The sequence below is a fragment of the Scardinius erythrophthalmus genome (genome assembly GCF_964197995.2).
Source record: "Scardinius erythrophthalmus genome assembly, chromosome: 8".
Classification (NCBI taxonomy): domain Eukaryota; kingdom Metazoa; phylum Chordata; class Actinopteri; order Cypriniformes; family Leuciscidae; genus Scardinius; species Scardinius erythrophthalmus.
Genome location: NC_138228.1, coordinates 19,555,866 through 19,580,292, shown reverse-complemented (window position 1 = coordinate 19,580,292; position 24,427 = coordinate 19,555,866). Strand labels below are relative to the sequence as shown.

The 24,427-nt window shown below is 35.9% G+C and overlaps 1 protein-coding gene across 1 annotated transcript; it reads right to left on the bottom strand.

Annotated features, from left to right (window-relative positions):
* Window positions 1-328: 328 nt before the first annotated feature.
* Window positions 329-24,177, bottom strand: golim4a (golgi integral membrane protein 4a). Its single transcript, XM_081372600.1, has 16 exons — window positions 23,616-24,177; window positions 19,167-19,241; window positions 18,836-18,885; window positions 18,515-18,568; window positions 18,212-18,362; window positions 17,980-18,062; window positions 17,076-17,159; window positions 14,617-14,748; window positions 14,268-14,507; window positions 10,996-11,240; window positions 10,716-10,792; window positions 9,836-9,900; window positions 8,308-8,499; window positions 7,984-8,052; window positions 7,809-7,895; window positions 329-2,204 (listed from the first exon to the last, which is right to left on the bottom strand). The coding sequence occupies exons 1-16, from the start codon at window positions 23,899-23,901 to the stop codon at window positions 2,070-2,072; spliced, it is 2,025 nt and encodes a 674-aa protein (XP_081228726.1). The 5' UTR covers window positions 23,902-24,177; the 3' UTR covers window positions 329-2,069.
* Window positions 24,178-24,427: the final 250 nt, after the last annotated feature.

The following is a 24,427-nucleotide window of genomic DNA, read 5'->3' as shown; positions in this document are numbered from 1 at the left end:
GTATATGTCATGGTCACCACCCATCTTGAGGAGTTTGCCCCCTCACATATACTAATGTGCCACAAACAGGACTTAAATATCACCAACCATTCCCATGTTATTACGGTGTATCCATATAAATGGCCCACCCTGTACACATTACCTCTGTGTCACTTCTGCTGCATCTCATCAGCCTTCCAGGAACTTCAGGATGAAAGCAGAGCACTTTGTTATTTTTGCTTTAGGTTCATTTTTACATTTATGTAATTAGACGAAGAGATATTTCCTCTACTCCAAACATCAGCACGCCTGCCAGACTTTGTGCATGATTAAAAGAGGATGAGCATTTAATCCTTCACCAATTTTTATTCCGCTCACAATGCCATTATCAACAAAACGGCACAAAAATATTTCTCTGTAAATCACTTGCAGAACAGAAAAAAAAATCTATAAACATATATATATTTATTTTAAATATAAAGTATTAAAGCTGAACACTTAACAGGAAAGCTGGTTTCATCAATATTACATCAACTAATAAATCTAAAAATCATATGCATCCCAGAAAATAAAAAAGGTGACAAAACAAGATTATTTCATTTTATATAATATAAAAAACCAAAGTAAATACAAGACAAAATAAATACAATTTTTTCAATATTGTAGTGATTTAGCATACATTCAGAACAAATCATTTTGAGTAAGCTAATCCAAACATTTTGTTTACTTTTTGCACATTCAAATTCAACATCTGAATATTATGTCTCTTATTAATTCTCATTTTCAATGTGCCATTCATTTCTCTGCTGTCTAATGTCGTATGTTAAAGACTAACAGTAACAAAAAGACTTGAGGACCAGTGCCCGGTTGCATAAAGCACCTTAAGTTTTTCCCTTAAGTATGATACTTAAGGGGCGATTTCCCGTTACCCAAGAGAATAACTTAAGGGTGTTGCATATAATCTCTTAAACGGTTCTCTTAGGTAAGGGAAACATTTAAGTGTTTCACGACAGCGATCCTGGATTCACGTTATAAAAGTCTGTTGTTGCCATAGATATGCAAAACAACACTAGCACTAGCCGTTTCATTAAATAAAATAAGCTGTCGGAATAGATAAAGAAAACAAAAAAAGAAAGCCTAACTGGACAGAGGTCGAGTAGCACGTCGAACACTAGTACTAGTTTATACTAGAATAGTAGTTGGCAGGTTGACTTGAAAAGAAAAGAGAAAAAATTCAATATAAAGTTTTCCGACAAAGAGATCAGGAACCAAATTATCCTTGAGAGATAGGCAGCATTTGAGGAAGTTTTCCCTATAATCTCTAGGAGGCACTTTGTGAAAAGCAAATAAAAATAAAAATCGTGTTTAACTAAATTAATTTGGTTTATGTTTAGGCGGCAGTATGGTAAATAAGCACATACAGTACAGCATTTAAAAATGACTTTCAACAGCTACAATTATCTACTTGAATTACATGTAAACATTAATGTATGTGGAACCAAGCACCTTGCCAAACTCGCCCATGATACAATATTTCTGCATTGTATTTTTCCTCAACAAGATGGATGAATTACCAACACAAGTTTGGGCAGGACCAGGTGAGGATTTAAGGCTGATTGGTGACTGCTGCCTGTCCATCAAGATCAGTCTTAACTTAAAATGAGAGTTTTTTTAAAGGGTTTACTTCAAAGATGGAATATTTCTTGTATGTGGAGCCACAACTGAAAAAAAAATGGCAAATGTTTCAGTGCAAGAGTTTCTGGTGATTGAAATCTATGCTTTCAGATTTCCGTCCAGCCAAAGAAATCAAACACAAGATATAACAGCATTTAAACTGAACTTATTCACTGCTCCTTACAAGAAATGACAGACAGACGTACAGTAAAGGCAGACAGCAGGTGTTTGCTCTGTAAGTGATTGGGCGTTTTGGTGCATCTCGGTTTCAGAGTTACACAAACTGGTAGAAAATTCGATTTCCTATTCATCAGAACGACCCAACAGAGCCATCTCCCGGCACAATGTTTAAGAGGATGGTGTGGGAAACCAAATCCAAATGTGGCAGCGATTGGCTGTCCTTCCTTTCAATCGCCTCACATTTCGGCCCTGCGAATGGGGGGTTTATCCCCGTTGCCGCCTTCCTCCTCCTCTTCTTCCTCATAGTTCTCCTCATTGTGATGTTGGGCGAGTTGAATATCCTCCTTCACAACCTGATCTCTGACCTCTTCCTGTACAGATACAAAAAAAACATATTTATATAAAAATAAACAAGTATGATGTTTGTTACACACACCTATACAAGGCATTGAGTCTGTTCGTTTCCAACTAACCACCTCAAATTTCTTTCACAGAAGAAATAAAGTGATGCCCTGCATCCGAATATGCCTATATAGTAGGCAAAAAACATTATTTTAGCGGAGTAGTTTGTCCGAATTCATAGTATTCATGAAACAGTACCCGGATGACCTGCTACTTCCAAGTGTGCATCCACTGGACTCTTTACTATCCCACAAGGCCACAGGAGGGGGTTTGTGAACGGCAGTGAAGCGACACAACACAAGACAGTGACAACATGGTAGATGTAGTATGTCTGAATTTCATTCATACTTCACACATTCATACTATCATACTAGGTACATTTCAAGTATGTAACTAAATGTAGTACCTACTATACAGTATGTGATTTCGGACACAGCTATGGGTTTGGACCAAGCGTGCCACACAAGCCCTGAAAAGTGAAGCCAAAGCGTCTCGATCGCCCCCCGGTGACTGGTCCTAGTATAGGTCATAAGCCCCGCCTCCCCGTGTTATTCAACGGGACGTGAGACCAACTAAACAATTAAATACACTTCAAATATCTTTTTTCCAAAGGTGGTTTCTTTCATTTGCTGTCGTTTTTATCACGCTGATGTAAGTTCAAGTGTCTGTTTCAAAAATAAGTTGTTTTTTAGTTAGTTACGTGATGCGGTGGTGTGACGTCATGATTGACAGCTGTGATTGACAGGTTCTCTGAGCGAAGTAGTCACTGAAGCACCAACGGACATTTTTTTCGGGATCTTCGGAGGACTGAGGAGATTGTATTTACTTTATTTTAACAAGCCTTTTGTCGTACTGCAATCAATTTTTAAAAAAGTGTGCAGAATGCACTCTCCCTGAGTGAGGGCGGAGCGTTGATTTCGCGGCTTTACTTCCTGCCCACTACTGCGCAGGTCTGGTCCCGAGATCGCTACTGCGCAGACTCGAGTTCCAATATGTCTGCGCCATATCGGGACTCTGGCGGCTTCAGTTCTTGTCAATGGAAGAGAGCGAAGGGGCGTCGTCCATCTTTTTTTACAGTCTATGGTTTGGACCAACATGAAGGTGAGTAAATGATTACAGACTTTTTCATTTTGAGTGAACTGTAACTTTAAAAGTGCACAGATGTGAATAAAGCATGAATAACATTTCCTAAATCTAAAGCCCCTTTCACAGAGATTCCGGAAAATACACTGATAATGTGTCCCGGGATTGTTTGATTTGTTCATTCACACTACCAAGGATTTTCACACACCCGTAAAGGCATGATGTGTAATGTATGCGTTGAAAACGCTAGTGTTGTGGTACAACAATGGAAGTGTTTGCATTGCTTTAAACAACATAGCAGCTGATCAGGCATTAGATGTTGATGTGCAAACTTTGTTGTTTATTTACAACAACATGAACGTTCCGGGACTAATCCCAGCAGCAATGTTAAGCTACCCATCCCGGAATCAATCCTGGTACGTGTTTGCGTTCACACAGAAGGCCCTCTAGCAATTCCATGGCAATTTTCTGGGATCAGCGCTCTATGTGAAATGGGCTTTAGAGATGAGGTGAAAATGGAGGATGGATGTTTAAAGTGGAGCTGGACTCATGACAGTAACTGAACACCGTGGAGGACTTTGCAATTGATCTGACTCACCCAACTGTGGCACTGCCAACAGTCTACAGTTACAGCGGCAGCTTGTACAAAAGAATAAGTGAAAACGTACACACACGTAAGCACTACATAACTCTCTGTGATACATTACAGTGACAGAGACCATCAAATTGTTGTCTTGGAACAGACAGCTTAACTAGAGATTCATGGTCCTGCTTTCGACAAGAAACTAAATTAACACTACAAAATTAACAAATATATAATGCTTAACAGATACTAATGTATTTAAAGGTGCACTGTGTAATATTTAGGAGGATATGTTGCCAGAAATGCAATATCATATACATAACTATGTTTTCAGTGGTGTATAAAGACCTACTTAATGAACCGTTATGTTTTTATTACCTTAGAATGAGCCATTACTATCTACATACACCACTGGTTACATTGAAATGCACCGACATGTTTCTACAGTAGTCCTAAACGGACAAACGCGTTTCGTCACTGTTGTTCTTCATGCAAAGAAGCTAGCTAAAGTCAGAGAATAAAACTCTGACACAATGATGAACAAGTAACAACTTAATTATTCAGTAAAACGATGTTATTTTGAATATTATTAACCAAATTTCTTAATTTATATTTGTAAAAAACCTCATTGCTTAACTGACTACTCTCTGCTGTCTCAGATGACGATATGTTTTCCTGTCGGCCACTGTAATTTCTGTTGGTTGCGATTCACAACCTCACCACTAGAGTTTACCGGCCACCGCTAAAAATTACAGTGCATTGTTTAAAAGTTTGGGGTCGGTAAGATTTTTAAATGTTGTTTTGCTCTAAACGGGAAGGAGGGTTAAACCTCCCTAATATGGAATTGTATCAGATAGCAGCTCAGATGTTTTATATTGATCATATTATTATTAATACTAATGAAGACCCATGGCTGGTTATCAAAAATCATCAACTACAACCAAATAGTTTATTATCCATCTTGTTCTCCAAGAAAAAATTAAAGACTGATAACTTTGTTGTCAACAGTACATTAAATATGTGGAAAAAAACCAAGCAGATTTTTGTGGTTGAGATCGGTACTCCAACACACATTAAAATTTGTAACAATCCATCTGTTAAAATTCAAGGTACTAAATTAATATGGAAAACTTGGATGAATGGAGGTATTGAAGCATTATCAGATATTATTAGTTCAAATAATATATCCCCATTTTATACACTGAAAGATACATTTAAATTAAAAGATTCAGAGATATTTAAATATATGCAGTTAAAAAACTGGGTCAAAGAGAACTGTGATATAGTGAATGATGTTCCGGAAAAGATAAAGATCCTTTTGGAACAAAGTAAGAAAAAGAAACAAAAAAAGTATAAGTGTTATGTATGATTATCTCAATAATGCCGTAATAAATTGTAATCTGCTAAGTAAAATATACGAAGGCTGGGACAGAGATATAAAGGACTTCAATGCCAAAATAAAATGGAAGGAGTGCTTAAATCTAACATATAAAGTCACAACCAACAAAAATCTTAGATTGATTCAATATAAATTAATGACTAGAATGTATTATAGTAGGGACAAAATTCTTAAGTTTGATGCATCTTCCTGTGCATTGTCCTGTGTGTTGTAACTTGTCTGGAATGTGTCTAAATGGTTTGTCATGTTTGTCTTGTCTGCTGTCCCTTGTCTTGTGTGTAAAAGAAAGAAAAGAAAAGAAAAGAAAAGAAAAGAAAAGAAAAGAAAAGAAAAGAAAAGAAAAGAAAAGAAAAGAAAAGAAAAGAAAAGAAAAGAAAAGAAAAGAAAAGAAAAGAAAAGAAAAGAAAAGAGTGCTGTATGTATAAAGTGAAGGGGAATGTGCATTGTGTTTTTTTTTTCTCTTTTTCTTTTTTTCTCCCCTATTGCACAGATGATATTGTTTAGTACTGGTTAATACTTGGATGGAATTGGATGGAAAACCAGGTTGACCAGGTTGTATGTTGCCCTATTTCTCTGTTTTTCTTTGTACTTGCATAATAAAAACAATAAAAAAAAAATAAAAAAAAAAAGATTTTTAAATGTTTGAAAGAGGTTTATTTTGCTCACCAAGGCTGTATTTATTCGATCAAAATTGTAATACTGTGAAATATTTTTTACAATTTAAAAGACCCGTTTTCTATTTTAATATTAATATTAAATATTTAATATTAAACATTTTAAAATGTGTTGCTCTGTTGGCAAAGCTGAATTTTTAGCATGATTACTCCAGGCTTCAGTGTCACATGATCCTTCATAAAACATTCATAAAATATTTATCATTATTATCATCATCAATATTGAAAACAGTTGTGCTGCTTAAAGGTGGTATCAGTGTTTTCAGGCCCAAAAATATTTTTATCACATTCATCTAATCTTTCCTAACGATCCGCTAGCTGCCCGCCCCATAAGCATGTCGTCAAAAAACCGCGTCTCTGTAGGCAGCCTAGGCTCTGAGATCTGCACACAAAAACAAATGGTTTAGCCAAACACTCAAAACCAAAACAAATAGTGTTCCAACCAATCACCGACAGGGGGAGGGTGTTGTAAGGTTTTGAGCCAGCTTTTTCTTCAGCTCTGACTTCGCGTGCAGCCGTGCATGAGCACAAAACCTCACAACACCCTCCCCCTGTCGGTGATTGGTTGGAACACTATTTGTTTTGGTTTTGAGTGTTTGGCTAAACCATTTGTTTTTGTGTGCAGATCTCAGAGCCTAGGCTGCCTACAGAGACGCGTTTTTTTGACGGCATGCTTATGGGGCGGGCAGCTAGCAGATCGTTAGGAAAGATTAGATGAATGTGATAAAAATATTTTTGGGCCTGAAATCACTGATACCACCTTTAATATTTTTTATGGAAACAGTGATGCCTTTTTTCAGAATTCTTTGATGAATATAATAGGACACTTTTGACTGTCATTGTGGTTATTTTTAAAATATATTCCAAATTTCTTAGCCCCTAACATAACAGCATTTTCAATATCTAAGAATCTCCACTACACTACACATATTAAAAAGGAATTGAAATGTCACTATAAAATTCTGGTTCTGGTCCATCCCTTAAAGCTAGGGTAGGCTATGTTTTTGCACTTTTTGTTATACTGGTTGAAACTCTCTTCACATCCGGATAGCAAACAATAATAGAAGAAGTGGTCTAAATATAAAAAACTGCACATAAATATTTTGTGGATGTCTCAGGACCAAAAAATGTTCGTCCAATCATTGGATTCGGTCCGAATAAAATAATGGGATGTCCTACCAGCCTGCCAATGTATGTATTTGCATACCTCCGCACACCTGCTCACGCAGATATCCCACCATCAGCGGGTTCCATGAGGCTATGCATAGTTGTAGACAGACACTGAGTGCCGCAAACAAACAGCAGCTGCCTTTTACAGTTCCTTCTGAAGCAAAACAATGAGCTCATGCTGTGTTCACGCCCTGTCGTAACTACAGTAATTAAGAGATGGCAACCCGTGACGTTCTACTTGGAGCTGTTCATGTCCTCAGACTTGAATTTCTGCCTTTCTATGGCAACAATATCAATGCCGAAAAGAATCTGCAACAGCCAGTTGTTTATGTTGTTAAGTTGTTTATGTTCATTATTATTGTACTGTTATGTGCTTTGAGACACGAGGTAATTTAATGCCGTCTCGTGACGCTTTGCAGACGCTGCTGTGTGAGTTGTGATCATGTGTTTTGAAGGACGCGTGGCTTTAGAGACGCTCTGAAGGGAGGGTGGGATCTCATGCTTTCAAAGCTAGCTTGATATTGCTAGCCTCTACAAAAACGGCACAGCCTACTTTTAATTTAATCATGTAAAGGACTATTTTTAATTTATTTCATCATTGTCCAGGTATAAGTCTGATCAGCAAAGCTCTTCTGAACAGCCACGATTTATAAATATTTTGTACCTGTTCTCCATTCTCCTCATTATACGGGTCTCCCTCTTCTTCCCGCATCGCCTCATGCTTCTGATTTTCTACCAGCTCATCTTGAGCCTGGAGAGAGAAAGCCATCCCGATGAGGGAACAAATAATCATTTTTTTGGTTTTAGGAGTGTGTGTGTGTTTGCATTTGTTATCCGACCTCATCATCGCCATCTTCCTGGTACTGCTCATCCAGAGCATCTTCCTGTTGGTCTGGGTTTCCAGCCATCTGCACAAAACACACAAAGCTTCAGACATTCTCAGTTGCATAATATAAATATCCCCTACAACAGTCAGATTCCCAAACTAAATCACTGTGAGTCTGTTTTTTGTTTTTACACAAAAAATGCTGTATAGCTCCACCAACACTGAAAACTCATTGGTCCACAATCTCGTTTCACACACTTATTAAACATTATGCTGAAAACATGTCACGTCTGCTGGTTAGGAGACTCCTTTCAGCTGCAAAGAACCGGTTGCTTACCACCAGTTGTTCTTCAGCAGGCGGCTGGTGTTGATTCTCTACGGCCAGGTGCATGTTGGGGTTGCCTACGGGTGCTGGCTCTTCCTCCTCCTCTACCTCATGGGCATGCCGCTGCTGCTCTGCCTCCTCAAACTCATCCTCACCCTGATTGTTGGGGTCGTCCTCTGGATCAACATCCGCTCCTACAGGTCGCTGTAAGTTTGACGTATTTATCATCAGTACACGTTCACAAACAATGGCTTAAATTACTCACATTTGCAACTGAAAACTAGCCTGGTAATACCAAACTCTGCTACTTCGCAAAAGGTTACCCGTAAGCCAATCACATAATGTTTGGTTATGGCGTGTGTTATGTGCATGCTCAGCCGCATCTAACTTCCACTGTAAACACATGTATGATGCGAAAACAAAACCATCGAGCGAAATACCGGAGTGAACATGGCTGTGAACGACTTTTGCAGATTATGTGAAGTAAATCTACGCATCCACGGTACAATCAGCGTCTACGTCACGGCTCTCAGCCCGCCCACTTGTTATCCGACCTCATCATCGCCATCTTCCTGGTACTGCTCATCCAGAGCATACTGGTGCTTGTATATGTGTTTATAATATCATAAGGGAGCACACCTCATCCTCATGTTGAGCATGTTCCTCTTCACCTTGCCCTGTTGATTGGCCGGCTGTTTTGAGGCCGGAGGAAAACGGGAAGATAGGTTGCTATCTCAGACTGAGTACAGAAGTGAACTGAAATTGAGTGGAAGTACGAAGTCTGACGTAGTCAGGCTAACTGAAAACAGCATGTGCAAAAAATGTAATGCTTTTAAAAGTCACTCATCAAGTTAAAAATGCAGTTTTATGAAATTTAGGGTCATAAAAAGTCTTAAATATCTTACATGGTATAAAAAACAAATATACATTTTAAATTTGGGGACAGAAAAAAAATTATCCAGATTATTAAATCTCAAAACGAGATGACTGAATTAAATAAATAGCAGTCAAATAATTGCGCTTTTGTGCATTCTACAGGTTCTCGGTTTCAGTGCAGTTCGCAATCAATGAATACTAAGGATTTATGCGAATAGATTGCTTATGATCTACATAATTGTGACAATGTTTACTTTATAGTTTTTTTTATTATTTTTGTAATTGTAACATGTTGTAGATTGTTGTATATTTTGAGTGCATATTTCATGTGCCTCATCTTTTTGAAAAAGCAGCCAGCTATAGTAAAACAAACAATTCAAAATAAGAGTCCCGGTGTATTTCGAACTTGTTCATAATTATAATTAAAGTCCAACATTATAATATATATTTATAATTACAGAATTATTCAATTCAATTTGAAGCAGAAATATTAAAAACCCTAGCGTTCTTTTTGAAATATACATTATTTGATACATTTTTTAAAGTGCTCCTACATTTTTAAACTTAGGAGCACATGTGCTCCTTGGGAAAAGTAAGCATCAAGCCATGTTTATATGAATACTGGTGCTTGTATATGTGTTTATAATATCATAAGGGAACACACCTCATCCTCATGTTGAGCATGGTCCTCTTCACCTTGCCCTGGCTCCTCATGGTGCGCGTTCTCCTCTACACATGACAGAGACAAACAAAAGTATAATCTTCAGGGCTCAGTTATTCAAAAAGTTTAATCTGGATCAAAAATATCTAGATTTTGAATCCCATGTTTTGCTATCCAGGATCAGGTATCCATTTTACTTCTTGCGAGAGAACAAAAAAGCATTTTTCCTCCCATCTCCATGTCCCTTTAGGGTTTCCGTAGTCTCTCATGTGACCCAGAACCAAAACAAACAAATATGCATGCAATAATTGTTAGAAATTACTTTTGTCTGGTTCATCTCTGATGATTGTGTCAATGTAGTTTATATAGAGTGATAAAAAAACAACTTAGAATTAAAAAAAAAATTATATTGACAGCTGTTTATTTTATTGCACTAAAATCTTTTTTTTTTTTTACTTTACTGTACTGAAAGACTTAATAGGTAGCCTAATGTCTACTACTTTATTATTTTACAGTTAAACTAATCAAGGACAAAATAAAAATATCAATATGAAATATATCTTTATACAAATGTTGTTGTTTTTTACCAGTTTTAAAGTTTAATTACATTTTTGTTCCTGAAATCCACCCTTCTGCTGGGATCAGGATAATCCAGATTTTTTCGATCAAAGGTATCCCAATCTATTTTGGCATCCAAGATTGGATTTTGTGATCAACTCTGATTTCAGAATCCTTGTTTTCAAGATTTGATCCAATCCGATCAGATTACTTTTGAACAACTGGTCCCAGATATTAAAATTGCACCAAACATTTAAGAAATCACTTTGAGACACCTCGAGTAAAAAGTAGCACTGCTATCACGACAAACCACATAAATTGTCACCTTTCTCATCATCTATCTGTGGCTCTTCTTCTCCCTGGACTATATCAGCATCTATGTTTTCATACTGTGCCTTTTTCCTGGTTAATACAAAAAATAAAAGGATTTATCATTGCAGTTTCCTGGAACAGTAAAATAGCAAATAAACAGGCACAAATGACCATTCTTCATTACTGCAAAAAGTATTGTTAAAAATACACATAATTACAAATTATTATTATTTTTATATATTGTATTATATATTTATTTCTATAACTGTATAACTCGAGGGAGGGCCTCTGACCGGAGCATCTCTTGCTGGAGTTTTTGCTCTTTGAGATCGGCTTCTCTGTTCAGCTGTTCCTCTCTCGCTCTCTGCAGACGTAATCTTTCCTCTCTCTCCTTCTGCTGCTGCAGCTGCTGTTTCTGCAGGGTTTCCTGACGCAGGTGCAACTGTCTGCGCTCCTCCGCCAGCTGCGCAGCCAGACGCTGCTGCTCCTGCTGCTGTTCGTATGCAGACTTCACCCGCTCCACCTGCGCTGGCGCCACCTGGGGGCAGAAAAGAAGAGTGAGGGCCTTACAATGGGAAATTAGTTCAATGTTGGAAGACAATGCAGGGAGGTGGACTGGCTAAGATAGCATCTCAATATTTATAATAATAACGAAAACATACAGAATGAAAACATACTGATGTTCAGACTGCAGGCAAATCGAATTTTTCTCAAATCAGATCTTTTCAAGCAGACTGTCAAATTTGATTTGTGTGTCCGCTCCAGACATAACCAACCTATCTGCATGGGTTGTTTTGGTAACAACCTAAGCGTACCAATGTTTGTGATGAGGCTTTCAAATGATGCAGGAAAAATAAAAAGCATCATCTCGCTCTCCAAATAAGCACCCTATTGAGTCTCGGTGCAGAATATTTACGGTATTTCCGTCACTGGTTTTAACGTTATCGCTGTGTGTCACATTAAGAGTGATGCATAAGACAATTTGAAATCTGATTTGAGCAGCCAGTGTCCAGACTGAGACGCATTTGTAAAAATCTGATTGGAATCGCATTTCACACAAACTCCACATGTAGTTTGAATCAGATTTGAAAAAAAAAAAAGATTTCATGTGTTTTTTGGGAAATGCAAAATCTGCATGCAAAGAATTTTTGCTCGCAGTCTGAACATACCCATAGTATGTTTTAAATTAGATGGAACATTTTTCAAATTGAAGGATTCCAAATTTAAGAATCTATTTGAAATATGCTTCATTACATAACATCACGGTGAAGAATACTGATTTTAGCATTTGAGGTTTTAATTTAGATAGTATATAAACTGAGAAAGTGATTATTGAGTTTACAGCAAGATATTCCTGCCCGACCTGTTTTTCCTTTGTAAGTTAAATGAGTCAGATCACAGAGACGCTAACCTATTGTCTTTAATGACTCTTGGAGCAAGAGCCACAGTCCAGACGTTGAATCGTTTGGCTGATTGGATTAGCACATATGCATTTGAGTGGTTATGCTGATTAAATTGAGGCCCTGTTTACACGAGAACGCTCCCGGGTGAAAACGTAAAAATATTTTATCAGATGTGCCTTTCGTTTATGACGACGGCGTTTTTGGGGCTTAACCCTCAGACGGTCCTCGGTCATTTCTGACCGAAACATTTTCTGTTTGAATTTTTAAAAATCACAGCTTCATTGGAATGTTACGAAACTTGGTGACTTGTATGGGATTAGGTATGTGCACACACAAAAAAATTGAGGTCATGATTCGAGCATGCTAAGTGGTCGTAAAAAAAATAGTCACACTTGTGGTCTTCGGTCAAAAATGACCCCCATAGAAAATGAATGGGAAATTGAAAAATAAATAAAAAATAAATAAAAAAATAAATTAAAATTAATATTATTTTACAAAAAGTGTTATAATTGAATGAATTGCATTTTTTGTTACAAATTCTGTAAAAAAAAAAAAGTAAATGTGTCCATAAACAGCTGGGGAATTCACATGCCTCTCCATAGAGAACTGTATAGATGCCATCTAGTGGTTACACCATGCTTCTATGCTTTCTCTCCATACTCTCACCAGATGGTGCTAATCTGCTTCAAACATTTTTTTTTGAAGGCCTAGACTCTATATTAAACTAAAATACTGCATAAATAAAAAATAAAAAAATACATACATTTATATATTTTTTTTATTAATTTCAATGGCAAAAATAGACCATAAATATTGCATAAATATTAATAAATTCAATAAAATGATCTCAAAATACAAAATTAAAAAGAATAAATATTATAGAACAAAAATAAATTGCATTGGTTTTACTGGGATGGAGGAAGTTTCATTTTTAGGCCTCCGGTCACTTCTGACCGGGAAGGCCCAGGATGTGACTCCGAAACGAAGACCGTCTGAGGGTTAAAAACGCAAAAAAGTGAAACCACCCTCCAGAGTGGAAATCTTAAAAACGCTCCACCGTCGCGTTTCCGTCTAAACGGTAAAAACGCAAAAGTCTGCTAGACAGTGAAGGCACCGATCAGTGCTTCACATTGCCACCTAGCCGCCTGGAGTGCATACTACATTGGATTTCACACACTTTTGTGTCACCGTATGCACGCAGATTTCCCCCCCATAACGCTCGTCTAAACGCAGAATAAAAAGTGATCACTTTTGCGTTTTCTCTTCAGATCGTTTCCGTGTAAACGTAGCCTGAGACTGCCGGTCTGGGTCGGGTTCCTTAACCTGTATACTCATTTACATGCTTTGTTTGAATTTGTCTCCACCTTCAAAAGTCCCTCCTCCTAAAATGCCTATAAGACACCATGTAAAGTTATGTTAGATTAGATCATGTTGGAAGTACTGCAGCCACGTACAGCAGAGTTCTCAATAAAGAATAACTTCTGCTGAACGCAATCCCAACTGTCTCACTGGTCTCTGCTTTGAAGAAAGAAAACTTTACAACAAAATGATACTTGAAATTTTTGTCTTTCTGACCAATTGGCTAAAAATGTCTAGGTAGGCAGCTTACTATTCTAGACTACCGTTCAAAAGTTTTGGGTTTGTGTGTATGTTCATTTTTAAAGAAATGAATACATCTATTTAGGAAAGATGCATTAAATTGATCAAAAGTGAGAGTAAAGACATTTATAATGTTACAAAACAAATGAAGAATCCTGAAAATAAAAGCATAATTTTAAACTGCACAGCTGTTGTTAACATTGATAATAATAATAATAATAACAATAGCATATTAGAATGAAATCAGCATATTAGAATGATTTCTGAAGGATCATGTGACACTGAAGACTGGAGTAATGTTGTAAAAATTCAGGTTTGCCATCACAGGAATAAATTGCATTTTGAAATATCTGTATTTACATAGAACATTTAAAATTGTAATACAAATGATTTACAATATTACATTCGTTACTGTATTTTTGATCAAATAAATGCAGCATTGGGGGGCAAAAAAAAAAATCGTACCAACCCCAAACTTTTGAACGCTTATATACTGTAGCTATGTTAGTCTATTGTCACTTATCTAATGTTTGCATTCAGAATCATGTCGCAAGTGTTCTGACCTCTTGAACGTGACGTTGCTCCCTTTCTAGCGCGTTTTCATCTGGTTGGTTGGCCTGTGGCTCCTCCTCCTCCACTTCATTATGCGGCACATCAAACTCCTCCTCTAGTTTCTGAGGTTGCCCCGCCTGCTCCATCTCCTCCTCTGCCAGCTCTCTCCTCCTCTCCTCGGCTCCTCCCATTTCGCCAACCTCCTCCCCGTGGTGCGATTCAGGCTTCTCGTCCTCGTGGTGTTTCTCCATCTGAGGGAGATCCACATGAAACAGATCTCATTCTTCACCATGTAAACCAGTGACATGAGTGGGGGAAAACCTCAGTTTTGAATGCATGATGGATAAACAGTTTCAATACCTCTGGCTGAGCATCCTGGGGTTGATTGTTTTTTTCTGCGTTCTCATTCTGGACGGGCTGAACAACTGCATGTCTCAGACTGGGCATCTTACTGAGCGTCTCCTTCAGCTGTTTATATTCATCCACCTGAACCTGGAACCCATCGAGACCGACTACATCAGTACAACACCACGCATCAGAGTAAAGGCTTCATGTACTTTGGTGAAAGGTTACATGAGCGATGGTTTGGTGGTTAGCTGAAACAGGCAACAAACACAGCAAGCCAAAATCAAGAGCCTGACATAAGGCAGAAGAGAAAGAGATTAAAGGGCGAAAACAGAAAGAAAACTAGAGCAATCTATAGCAATACTTTCATAATTACTTGAATAATGAATTGAGAACCTAAAGCAACATTTATTTAATTGACAAAATTCTACAAAACTACTTGGTTTTCATTTTATTGACTAATTTAATTGAATCATATTATTTAGAACTTAAAGCAAATTGATAAAAAGAAAAATAATCAATATGGTATTATTGTATTTATGTATTTGATATTTAATTAATATTTAATATTTCTACTTTTAAAATAAATTATTTTGTTTTAGAAAGTAAAGTTTGTTTTAAAGCAATACTAGAGGACTACATGGTTTTAAATGTATTTATTCTATTCAAGTTATATTATATTTATTTATGTTCAAACGTATATTATTTTTTGTTCTGTTTTCAAATTTGTTATTGATTGAACTTAAATGTAGGTCTTTAAAAATGTTTAATGTCATTGATACTAAACATTGCAGGTTCTTGTACATCAGCTTTGTACCTCTTGCATCTTATTTTGTTATTGCACCTATTTAAAGAAAAGTAAATAAAGACTTCAAATTTGGGTCACACAATATGCAAGTGTATGACTTTAAAAGACTATTCTGTTTTATCATCCTCAACTCATACCCAATATCCTGCAATCCGAACCTAAGCTTTCTCCCAGTCCTTCTTCACTAGGGTGCAGTAACTGTTTTCTTTTCTGTTTGAATGCCAAGTGTTGCCAGCATATGGAGGGAAAATATCACTCTGTACCTCACACACACACACTAAACCCAATGCCTCCCAGCATCCTTCTCTATCATCCTGGGAAAGCAGATAATGACAGTTCTAATTAACGAGCATCTGTACATCTGGTTTCTCAAAGCCACAGAGAAAGAGCGAGTAAACAAGGAAGTACAGCATGTATGGCTTATCAGAGTCATGCACATTTTAGCATGCTAAACAAGGGCAAGAAGTTCAGAGAAACGTGAGTGAGAGCGTGCGCAAGAGATCATAATGGCCTTGTGGAATGTGACCGGACTTGAAACGCAGGCTTAGTCCAGTCTGACAAGCTTGCATAAGCAGCGCTGAAGTCTAACTGAATCAGCAGGATCATGCGCTGCTTTCACACTGAGAGCATTTCTACTATGCAGTGCTTTGCAGAAAATATAATAAAACATATTAGCTCTGTTTCAAAATCTTGCTTCCTACATAGGCAATAGTGGTGCAACGGATCATCATTGATCCGTGATCCGTTCGGATCTTCGGTTCGGCACACACGTGATCCGCGGATACAAAAACATACTCTGTCATTTTGTAGCTACAGCCTACAGGACATCATTAAAACTGCAAAAAGTGTTTAGCCTAATTATATTTGTGTAAAACAAAATCGTGCTTTTGTCATACTTTAAACTCTTGTCAAACTGTAACCTAAAATTGACACCCTGACCCAACCAAAATCACACAAACACTGTTTAAAAGCAAAAATTATCTCATCTTTTGGACATTCATCATATTGCATTGGTTTTCATTTCTTGTCCTAAAACAGAGCACTAATCGAACACTAATACTAATAGAAGAGCAAATGTGTTTTTAATAGTAGTATTATTTTATACAGAAATAAATTATTTATAATTCAGATGAGAATAAAGTTAAAGTTAATTAAAATTTTAAGGAAACAAATATATTGATCTGAAATATAGCAAATTATTTTTAAATTTATTCAGGTTACCAAACATATCTCAAGGCCTTTTGAATAAAGGGTGGCAGTCTTTCATTATCAACTGTTGTTGTGGACTATATTCAAGAATAAAATAAAAATATCGGATTGATATCGGTATCGGCAACTAGCCAAAGCTGCGGCATCGGTATCATAACGGAAGTGAAAAAGTGGTATCGGGACATCCCTATGGCCACGCATTTGAAGCGGCATCACCCCGATGTTTCACTGACAAAGGCTGCTCAACATTGTACAATCAGACCGGGCTAATTTTATTGCACTAAACTATTTGCTTGCTGCTTACATGAGCTCTGTGAAACTTGACTTGCCTTTCCCACAGGGTATGCTCTGCATAGCATTTGAGCTGTCAGTGGAACAGCACACACACTCCTGCAACAGCTTAAAGCGCATGCACACACACACACACACACACACACACACACACACACACCCTAACCTGTGCCGCAGCTAGCGCACTCTTGTGGTCCTCCAGGGTCAACACAAGCTGATCGTGGCTGGTTTTTAGGTTCTTGTGCTGTTGCTACAAGAGGAACCATCACAGGCAAAGCTCAAATACAAGCATTCAGGATAACCACACTGAATATTAGTATGGACCCTGTGATAAAGCTAAATTATAAATACATTTGGCTGATCTGCAATAAAATGGATCATGGAAATTAAGACGGAAATTGAATTCTAATTAGGTGAATTTTATGAAAACGTACAAAAACATTTCACAAAATGTAAACATTTTTAATAAAATAAAAAAATATACATTGCTTAATACAAAATATTTTTAAGAACCATAAATTTTTTTGCACTGTGAAATTATTTCAGAATCATACCAATTTCTCCATTTGTAATGTGATAAAATAATATCACATATTATTTAAACTGATAATTATCCTTTTTGAATTTCCATTATAAGCACAGTAAAACAGTAACAATTGCATCATTGTAATATCTGTTGACCTGATGTCATTTAGAATATTTTAAATAAACAAATGATTAAATATCAAATGTATTACATTATTTTATATATGGTTAATAAACATTAAATTTAAATATACAGTAACAGAGATATCAATAGTCAATAAATAAATTATTTATTGACTTGCTTTTTTTCTTTACATAAAAAAAAAAAAAAAATATATATATATATATATATATATATATATATATATATATATATATATATATATATATATATATCAATGGTCTTGGGGGGGCTGCCATAACCAGACATTTTCACAAGATTTACCCCTTTAACTGTGGCAAACAGTACGCATGGCTTAATTATCCATATAAAACATATTTTGTACTTCTGCTCTAAAAAGACCCATAGGGCTTTTCGGTTTTACCCTAGTATCCTGAAGTTGCACATAGATGTCCTGATGAGCCTTTCTCAACTGTTTGTTTTCTTCACGTAGCTTAAATTCATTATCTGGGAAAGAAAGAGAATGAGAAAGGCAGCTGAAATGACTGTAGCTTTTACTTCCACCATAAAGACACCAGTACGCAACATGATGCTAGAGTCTTTGTGGTGGTTGCCAGAGTGTGATTGCTAAGAGAAAGATGGTGAGAACATGATACCTTTGAGCTTAGAAATCTCAGTCTCTTTGGTCTGATGAAGCTGGCCAAGTCTCAGTTTATGTTCATCTAATGCCTTGTTGTGTTCATCTCCTTGTAGCTGATGTTGCTCTTGTAGTTCGTAATACTGCTTTTTTAGATCGTCATGCTGGTTCTGATGGTAAACACACACACATACACACACACATACACACACAACAGTGAATTATCTGTGTTTGCCGAGGGAAGAAAACACATACCGCATTTCACATTACATCACAAAACAAATTTTTTTTTTTAAACAGTTGATGAGTTTTTCCAACTGACCTTCAAAATCTGATGCTGGGAATGCAGAGAATTAAACCTGACGCTGGCATCTTGCTGTAAACAAAACAAATACAAACAAACCTGGTCATTTTGTAAGCATGGCATCATGTCTCTCTAAATGCCATGCCAGAAACCCACAGGCCATGATATTTGAGAAATTTATGGTTTGCATACAAACAACCAGATGAGTATTTGACTGCAGGGCAAGTGCATGTTTTCTCTCAAAAAACTTTAGCTTCCCTGCATTTCAACTAGTTTTACAACTCAAATTTTTATTGAAAAAAAATCATTCTTCATGCCGTAGCTCTCAAAACAACATACCTTTTCTTTGTTGAGAGACTGCTGAGACTCTATTTTATACACAAGATAATCTGTGAGGAAAAGGCAAAAACAAGTATTACAGCAGAGACAAATACAATACTTATTATGCAAATTAATTAACAATTACATGATATTATTTTGCAAAGACATTCATACATTTTAAGCGCGGCTTAAAAGTCCAAATACTCTTAGGATCTTATTTTGGCATAACATGGCTGCTTTGGGCTGCACCGGTTTATCCATCATGCAAGCTACAGGATGTCATTACACTTCATCATTTCCTCTTCATCAATTAGTCACTGATGTTGTCATATATTATAAACAAACTTGCCTTCTTTGGCTTTTTTATGCTCAAGCCGCTCCTTCTGAAGAGACTTCTCCAACCTAGAGCGATGCTCGTACACAACTGACAGAAAAAAGAGAAAAGATACATTTTTGTATTGGTGTTGACCAGTGTTGGAGAAAGTTACTTTTAAAAGTAATCCGCTACAATATTGTATTCCTCTATAAAAAGTAACTAATTGCGTTAATCGGTTACTTTTTATGGAAAGCAATGTGTTGCGTTACTTTTTCACACCTGGGCTGGGCTTGCTTGTTTGTTTTTTTAATAACTAAATCTCTGCAAACATATTATGGTATTTTTATGCTTTAGTACAGTCAAAAAGTTACATACAGCACCTTTAAAATTGAAATGCATAATCCAAAGGTCAGACAGTTTTGTGCAATGAAAGTTTATTTAAATTTAGCTGATATGTTCCTTGGTTATCTTTCAGCTACAGTTTGAGTTATATTTTAACGTCTTGTCTATGCAAAAATGCAAACAAACTTGTCGGCTGTCATCTCACATATCTCCATGCCATTTTTTCACCATATTGCACAATGAAAGTTATGTCTCTGAGACAGTGTCTTGAAACCAGCGTAATGCACCAAGTGTGTTTCAAACACAATAATGTGTCCTATGCTGACATGACACTAAATTGGCTGAGTTATACAGCTTAATTATACAAGAAAATATATAGTTTTGCACAACCCAACATCGAAAAAATGATTTTACTAAACAGACTAATGCAGAAAAATAACTGAATGAACAAAAACATCTGTTTGACTCTGAATTCATATGGCTATATAAGGCCGTGTTTTAAAATATATAAATTTAAAGATGTAAATTTCTGACATGGGTTTACTGTGCAAACAGTCAAACAAAAAGTATAGCATGCTGTTAACATGCAAACAAAGCACCAGTGCTAAAAATATATATATAAAAAATCTAGATACCCCAACACAATCTCCTCACAACAAGAATCTTTTACAGTACCATAATCAGAAGGTAAAGTAAGCCGAGCTATTTTTTTAAGACTTTCCCCACTGTGTGAACCACTGACCCATTGAGTGCCACATTCAACCCTTTTAATTTCTCTCTAATGGCATCAGATTGAAAGGTTGACCCGTCTGCTCTTTTTACACGTAACATGAGCTACACCAGCAAAATCTGAAATGCCTCAGGAAATGAGGGCTGGCAGAGGCTTTCCTCCCCATATTTGTGTTTGTCCAGCAGCGTGGGTTGTTCATTGAACTGCATTATTACAGCGAAGTCATGGTATGCATCCTCGGACCCCTTGCCTCTTGTATCCTCCTATTACTTTCATCATTACATAACAGACACGTCAAGTACTTATTATACTGATTAAAGAGATTGTGCAGTGATTAAGACTCAAAGAAGGCAGTAATCACAGGACCTCCTAGTGGTTACAATAACAATTAAAAGTAAAATCGTTTGTGCAATAAGCAGCACATATGCTTAGGAAATAAAATATATGTTGGCTTAAGGACCCAAGGCTATTTTTTAATGAATATAGAACAATTATTATTAATGATAAATTACTATGCATCATTTATCATAATTAATGATATAATAATTATAAATAATAGGCTACAAATAATAAATTAAATCTTACATACATGTTTTGTATATTTAAAAATACAAATATTTTCAAATATAAAAAAAGTTTCTTAAATAATTATTAATCATACTTTTCATTGTCAAGAAAAAGATCTGACGTGTATAAATATAATAAATGTAAAGCAACTTATTATAAATGTACAATAATTGTATAACCCTAACCCAAACCCTAACAGTTATAAAATTAAAAAATCTAAATCGCTTACTGCAGGTAGTTAAATAAGCACATACATATTTTTTTACAAATATAAAAATGTCTCCAAAAATATATGAATAATTTGTTGTCGTCAAGATCTGAACTATAATATCGATCTGAACTGAGATCTTTAAATATGTGTTTCCTCATATTTAAACTCTTGGGAAACAAGAAGTCATAGCTGGACAATTTCATGTTAAGTCACCCTGGTGTGCTAAAAAAAAAAAGGTAAATATTAATGGGAATATAGCCTACTTCAGAGATATTTTACTCGTAAAAAATTCTAGAGGTGCCAATAATTGTGGCCAACGTGTTTTGGAGAAAAACATTTATTTCATAATGTGATTTAATTTTTTATAAATTATAATGAACTCTATTATAACTATAAAATTAAATAACTAAAAAATATAATAATAAAAAATGCTGATGGTGTTCCCTATAGTGTTGATCGAGGCACAGGATCTTATTCCCCTTCCCGGGGAACCATAGTGGTTACAGTTGAAATCTGAGAATTTATATATATATTTTTTATTGTTATTATAGAATTCATCATATCCATGAATAATACTATGTTATTTACTTTTGTATTATATATATATATATTTTTTTTAAATAGTTCAGATCTTGACAAAAACAACGATGATGATGATGAATATTTTTTTAGAGGAATGTTTATATTTGTACAAATATATTTATGTATTTATTTAACTTCCTGCAGTAAGTGATTTAGATTGTTTATCGTTTAATTTTATAATTGTTAAATAATTAATACCATTAATCAGTCATTTATAATGAATTGTTTTATATTTATTATATGTATATTATATGTTTATTCATAATTATTTTATTATTGAAAAAAAAATTTGATTTAAATTAACAAAAAAACATTTATTTATTTATTTTCCTACAGTAAAATATTTCATTATTATCCTGACGCAGTGCCTCGTTACACTTTAAAAGGGAAACTCTTTTACCCCAGGTAATTTTAAACAAATACATATTTATATTTATTTATTTTATTACAAATATAAATATGTTTCTAAAAAACAATTTTTTATCATTTTGTTGTAGTCAAGACTGCTTTGTTTGTAGTCATGGACTACAGGCTAGCAAATGAAAAATCTATTGTTGAGCACTTAAATTAAATCTGTTTTGTTGAAGTCTCATTCATTGTCATTCAATTGCAACAGGGGTACATTATTAGCTATCAACCATTGAGAATCAGCCATTGATTACATTTGAGCTTATAAGTGAATACAACCAGTAAAACTCAAATGATTCTGATATACTAAAATGTGTAGATGTATATTCAGTAATACATTACATGATTGAATGCACACACAAAAAAAAAAACTCCAAACTCAAAACATTTGAGAAGAACTGAACAGAAAATGTGGCATGCAACTCAATATTGCAATATTGCAAAATAACAAAACTATCTGTTTCATCTGCAAACAGTTATTTGTAACATATAACATATATTTGTATTTACCGGTAATCTAAAATCTAAAAACGAGGGCCATTTTGTCGTATCCTTTTTGCAGCTAGCATATTGAGCTTGGACAAGCAGAAAAACTGCGAAGCCAATCTCTGTAAGACTGGGACAATGAAAGACTGTGATTTTAGGCACAGGTTGAAACAAAATGCTCTGCATAAAAATGAGCATCTTCAACGGCAGCTGCAGGGAATCACTGCAGTATCTACAAAAACACTCAAACATTCCTAGAATTTCAATACCTTAACAGCCAGTTTGACCAGTTTCAAGTTCTGTGAATTGCAGCAAAGTTGGATTTGCAGAAAAACACTTTGTTTGGTTTGCAAACTGTGGTGTTTCATTATGTGTCAGTCAAGTGTCGTGTAGATGATTACATTGCTATATGGAATCATTTTATATGGTTTGATCTAACAATTAAAGTCAGCATGAAACGGAAGATGCAATCATCTTTTTTTCCCTATTGTGACGTATATCCAGCTTCTTGAAAAAGTAAAAATGTAGGGCTGGATTTGACTTTGTCCATGGGGAATTCATTTGGATCTTTGTGGTTTGCTTTTGCTGTGATGTCATGTGTGTGACATGTTGTCCCACCCTCGTGCCAGTTAACACTTCAGAAAAGTGATTAAAGATTAGGAGGGCACGTGCACAGATAAATCATTTAATAAATACCGCAATATTCTATTAATTCCATAATGATTTCATAGTGACTTAAATCCACAAGAAAAAACTACCCCAATCTATCGCATTCTATTCTGTTCTATTCTATAAGATAAAGGTGTGAAATATTCAGAAACATTTGTCACCAATTTTATGTCATTTGCCATTTTTCAGGAACTTTTTGGCTACCAGCCCCGATCGTTCTTAAAGTGGTAGTCATAATTTAGCCTACTCATCCTCATGTCTATCCCTTTAACCAATAGACAACGTTGCCCCATTCTATTCTATTCTATTCTATTCTATTCCTTTCGATTACCTCTCTAGATCTTAAACCATTAAGCAAAAACACCTCAAACAATAGATACCCTGCAAGATCACTCGCAGTAAACTACATTTTAGAGCTCGTAAGTTGCCAAAGTTTGGGAGAATGTTTCTTGCGCCGTGACGTCATCAAGACGACGTGTGTTTTTACCTTGAAGCTGAGCGGAAAGAGACTCCTGGTGCTGCTGATATTTCAGGGCCATCTCTTCTGTCCTCTTCAGCTGTTTGTGCATCTCATAAGACACCATCCCACCGTAGATCATCCCGAACACCACCGTGACCAGTAAGAGAGATTGGAAAATCTTCTTCTGCTTCCTGGAGCACACGCCGTTTCCCATGTTCCCTCCTCTCCTGGATTCCACAGAAACGTTCCTGGGAATGATTTTCTCTTCACTCTTCAGTATAGAAACAACTCTGTCCCCTCCGAGATGAAACATGAAACATTATATTTCTGGACTGTTGCTCAAACGACATATATATCTGAAATGTTTCCCAAGTTTTCCAAATACATTCAACAGTTTAAAGAAAGTAACGAATCCGGTTGTATTTGGTCCTCGTGCTTAGCCAAAGCTCTGTGAAGATGTTTACATAGTGAAAAGCAGCTTTTTTTATATAATTATCTGAAGTTTAGAGAGGCCTAATCGCACCTTTCGGTACGTGTCACCTAGAACTGCAGCAGCTCATCCAACGCTGAAGGAAATCCCGCCCCTCACAAACATTCCATTGTTTTGATTGGTCATGGTCCATGTCAATCAAAAGAGGTTCGCTCTAATGGGAGGGGCGTGTGTGTGAAGGTCTCCGAAAGCAGAAAGTAAGGAAATTCGCAATTAGGAACATTTTGACACTTTTGGACCACTTTTCAGGGTCAGCATGTAGGTATTTTTTATTTAAGATGAAAACGAACTATCTTTTTAACGTAAGCCATTAAGTAGCCTATGGCATTACGTACATTTCAATTTTTTA